General features: G+C 38.2%; 1 protein-coding gene across 1 annotated transcript; it reads left to right on the top strand.

Moving 5' to 3' along the window:
• The first annotated feature begins 1,616 nt into the window (after positions 1-1,616).
• On the top strand, positions 1,617-3,032 carry LOC121640600 (cocaine- and amphetamine-regulated transcript protein). The gene is made up of 3 exons (XM_041986378.1): positions 1,617-1,835; positions 2,244-2,327; positions 2,428-3,032. Exons 1-3 carry the CDS (start codon positions 1,644-1,646, stop codon positions 2,533-2,535), a joined length of 384 nt encoding a protein of 127 aa, XP_041842312.1. The 5' UTR covers positions 1,617-1,643; the 3' UTR covers positions 2,536-3,032.
• Positions 3,033-4,140: the final 1,108 nt, after the last annotated feature.

Here is a 4,140-nt window from a genome sequence, read left to right as displayed (position 1 = left end):
CTACGTAGTCTGTTTTTCTTAGCTTTTGTTCTTATGAGAGTCCAGTCTGCAGGCAAATTAAGACAAAACAGCTAATGATCTGAGCATTACACTCAAAGTACGGGAGAAGTAAATGAGAACAAGAAAGGAGTCTGCAACAGAAAACTGTAAAGTGTATGTAGCACCAAAACTAATGAAGACGGGGTTGTGAATGAAATCACTGTTGTTGTGAATGAAATGCTAAATTGGCGTCTCAGTCATTAAAAAGAGGTGGAAAGAGAGATGAGTCATGCTGCTTCGAGCACAATCAAAGCTTCCTGCTTCTCCATCTCCCTCAGCTTCGATTCCAGCGATTAATGCAGTGAGCTGGGATAACTCAAGCACAGGATGAAGAACACAATAAGAGCAGCGACAGTCATATGCTGGTTTGTGTCAACACTCCTGCCTTTGCATTGCAACAGTGAAATCAGAGGCTTGCAGAAGAGGTGGTTCAGCCCACGTTGCATGGATTAAACACAGTGAATGTGGCATTTTGATTAGCTAATCACATTATTATTTAAATATGGAGTTTTGTTCTGTTTTTTAGATGCAGATTTTGCTTTTTGTTTACTCTTATTCATTTCTGGCTTCCATTTATTTTCATCATTTTTCCCTTGATATTAAATTCAAAGTAATTACGCTTTTCATTTTGACTCATTATATCATTAAACTTTAATTGCACAGAAACAAACACATATAGCAGCCTTGATAAACAGCACTGAATATGTTGGCAAATTGGCTTTTCAGTTTTTATACATATTTTACACAGATCTGTAAAAACGTAACCTGCTTTACTGTGTGTTTGTTCTTAATGAGATGAACTGTAATAAAAGTGACTTCCGGATTTAACAAGACACCATTTTCCTCTCAGTAACAGTTTGATTGAAGCTGATGGTCTTTTGTGGGGGTCACATATCAGATTGAAAGTTAATTCTTCAAATCAAAACTAATTTCAAGGTTGGAAACCCTGCCTTGCATATCAGATAGAGCTTCACTGCTGCTTTGATTTGAATAAAGAAAGGATAACAATGACTTTTTAACCAAGGACTCCACATTTTAATGATCATTTATAGCACAAAAGGCCGTCTGAGTGACCAAGTTAAATGCAGGAGAGGCTGCTAAACATATCTTCAGACAAGAAAAGAAATACATTTCAAGTTGCTGCTGATTGGAATGCTAAAAAATGACACATTCTCTGATTTGCTGAGTGACTGAAGCATATCATTATGTTAAACTGAATCGTTAAAGTTCAATCCACATGTTTGTGTTTTTTATCTGTAATTCTAATATATTGATAATGACAGCAAACTATCAGCTATTGTCTCAGCCTTTGTCAAACTTCATAGCAGAAAAACATAATCACCATTAAATTTGCCATCTATCTTGTATGAAATAATACATTACTCTAAGCCTTAGAGTAAGGGCTACTGTTATTGTTGACTTTTTGAGGCATATTTTGCCCAGCAACTTTTATGGGATGACTCACCCAAGGCAGCTGTTACGCATGACAAAAAGGGGGAGAGAAAAAAAAATCAAAGGATAAGGTGGAGCAAGCAGATGGCACTTCTCACATAAAAAGGTGTTTGGAGCTGGGGAGCGACTATTTGAGACCAGGGAAAGGCCACATGCTGTCGCGCACCGGAACCATGCAGAGCTCCAGGCTGCTCAGCGGGGCGCTTTTCTGCGCGCTGCTGCTGCTCTCCACCTGCTCCATCGGCGCACAGGAGTTGGACGTGGAGTCCGAGGAGGAGCTGAGCCCCAGAGCCCTGCGGGACTTCTACCCCAAAGGTCCAAACCTGACCAGCGAGAAGCAGCTGGTGAGTACTGGAGCTCACGCTTGAGTCTTTATTTATTTATTTTACAGATTTTTTATTATTATTTGTTTTTGCGAAATTAATTCCTTGAAATTTCAATAAATTTCAATGTGTGTCTTGTGTTAAATACACGAAAACATTAAATTGAACAAGATTAAATTCGGAAAGTCGTAGATATTAAATGTTTCTGTACAACTTTGTGCTTTGATGTCGCAATAACATTCCTTTCTCGTCCGTTTTTCCAATATCAATCACTTTCTGCGCGTAATTGTACCTTTAAATAGATCATCCAAACTCAAGCTATCTGCTTATTTATTCCTGTAATTGTTTTGCGTTTTAAGAAATGATAGAGGCATTTTTCTTTTACATTCATGTAGCTCTTTTTCTATTATTTGTTCTATTGTCTGACAGCTTGGAGCTCTCCAAGAAGTTCTTGAAAAGCTGCAGGCAAAACGGCTGCCTTCGTGGGAAAAGAAATTTGGTCAAGTGCCAACGGTAACACATAAAGCTTGCTTTTTAAATTTTTATTAATTGTTATATATTAATTTTTATTTTATAATGAAGCCTCTTCTGATGTTGCTTCTCTCCCCCTCAGTGTGATGTTGGAGAACAGTGTGCCGTGAGGAAAGGCGCACGGATCGGCAAAATGTGCGACTGTCCCCGGGGAGCTTTCTGCAACTTCTTCCTGCTGAAGTGCTTATGAGCCTTCTCCGGAACTGAATGTAGCTTTGGAGGAAGGAAAGGGGAAGAGGAGAGGAGGGAAAAAATGGAAAATTCCTGCTTGATTCCTTTGTAATTACTCTCATATTTTTTATGATGCAGCTGAGGAGCAGCTGGAGTGACTGCCCAATCCTTACTATCAGGACCTGTAGTAGTTTTATGATGAATATATATTTGGGAAAAAGTAGCTCAATATCACAGAAGAAATATATAATTCTATGTAAGGATGTGAAGAATATTATAAGGAACCATAAAAGCTTCTGTAAATATTCAGATCCATTTTATGTCTGTTGGAAAACCACTGATCCACAATAAACTCTCCTGAGGACCACCAACACACTGTAAAGTTTATGCAGCAATATTATGGAAGCATATAGTTATCATTCATCTACAAATCAAGTCTGTCTGAACTAGTTTGTTTCAGATGAATGTTTTGTGTACGACTCATGATAATAAATTGTGATCATCTTGTTTTGTAAAGCAGCGGAGTGGCTGTATCCTTTAAAAGCACCTTTGCATCATATAAACACAACTGACTGCATGACAACCTTAGAATCTGTACAAATTATGCATGTTTATATTATGTGGACAATCAGCGAAGATCTGAAGAGGCCAATATTTGATCAGTTCAGTGACATTCGGGGCAGTGACGTCACACCATCCTGAGGGTGTTCAGGCTGCCCACAGACCACAACAGAGAGGTTTAAAATTAAATTTTGCTGCAGAGGAAGCAGCCAGACACTGAATGTCACATCTCAGTCACACTGTCACTGCGCCAAACACTCACTGTTTGCTTTTACTTCCACTTCGGCAGCTTCGGGCTGCTCATGACATGTGTTTGAAATGAAAGAGGCTTAACAAAAGTGACCTAAAATTAAACTGAATGAAAGCAATCTATATTTAATTTGTTGCAGATGCACATAACCTCATCTCTAAATATATCTAAATGAGTTTGTTGGTTTAAAATTGAATATCCATCTTTGCTTAAAAACTTTTTGCAGACTGATGCTTGTGCAGAGCTCAGAAAATCTTGGTTTAAGGGTGTGTTAACAACACTTACAGAGGTTACAACACTACAAGTAAAGGGGAGTTGCTTTAAAACCTCAAATAATTGTTTTGTGAAACCTCGCTTGCATTTACAACGGTCCTCTGATTGCATGCACACAATATTATTCTTGGCAGTAATCCCTGACCATCTGTGCAGTGACTGTGACGGGGTGAAATCCTCTGTTTTAGGGTTTGCTTTTCTTCATTTGGCTGATGATTTCAGTGTGACTGTGGTTAAATGTCATGTCTGGTTTTCCTTCTGTAGAATTAACTTAGGAGCAACCAGATCCAGAGCATGATTGTGTCATCAGTTACATCCTGCTTGGGTTTGTGTTATAATATTGCGTCACTTAAATTATGTGGAAACTTGAACCTTCTCTTCTGAATTTAAAAACTAAGAATAGATTTTATAGGAAATAAGAATTTGTGCATCATTTAATAGAATTTAATGACCTCTGACTGCCCAGAAAAGCAAGAAGCAGATAACTTTGTCTTTGTATATTCTCAGTCAGCAGGTCTTGGTGACCCCAAAGAAAACAAT

The sequence above is a fragment of the Melanotaenia boesemani genome, chromosome 1 (genome assembly GCF_017639745.1).
Source record: "Melanotaenia boesemani isolate fMelBoe1 chromosome 1, fMelBoe1.pri, whole genome shotgun sequence".
NCBI lineage: Eukaryota > Metazoa > Chordata > Actinopteri > Atheriniformes > Melanotaeniidae > Melanotaenia > Melanotaenia boesemani.
The sequence above is the reverse complement of the archived record's forward strand: the minus strand, read 5'-3'. Positions and strand labels throughout refer to the sequence as shown.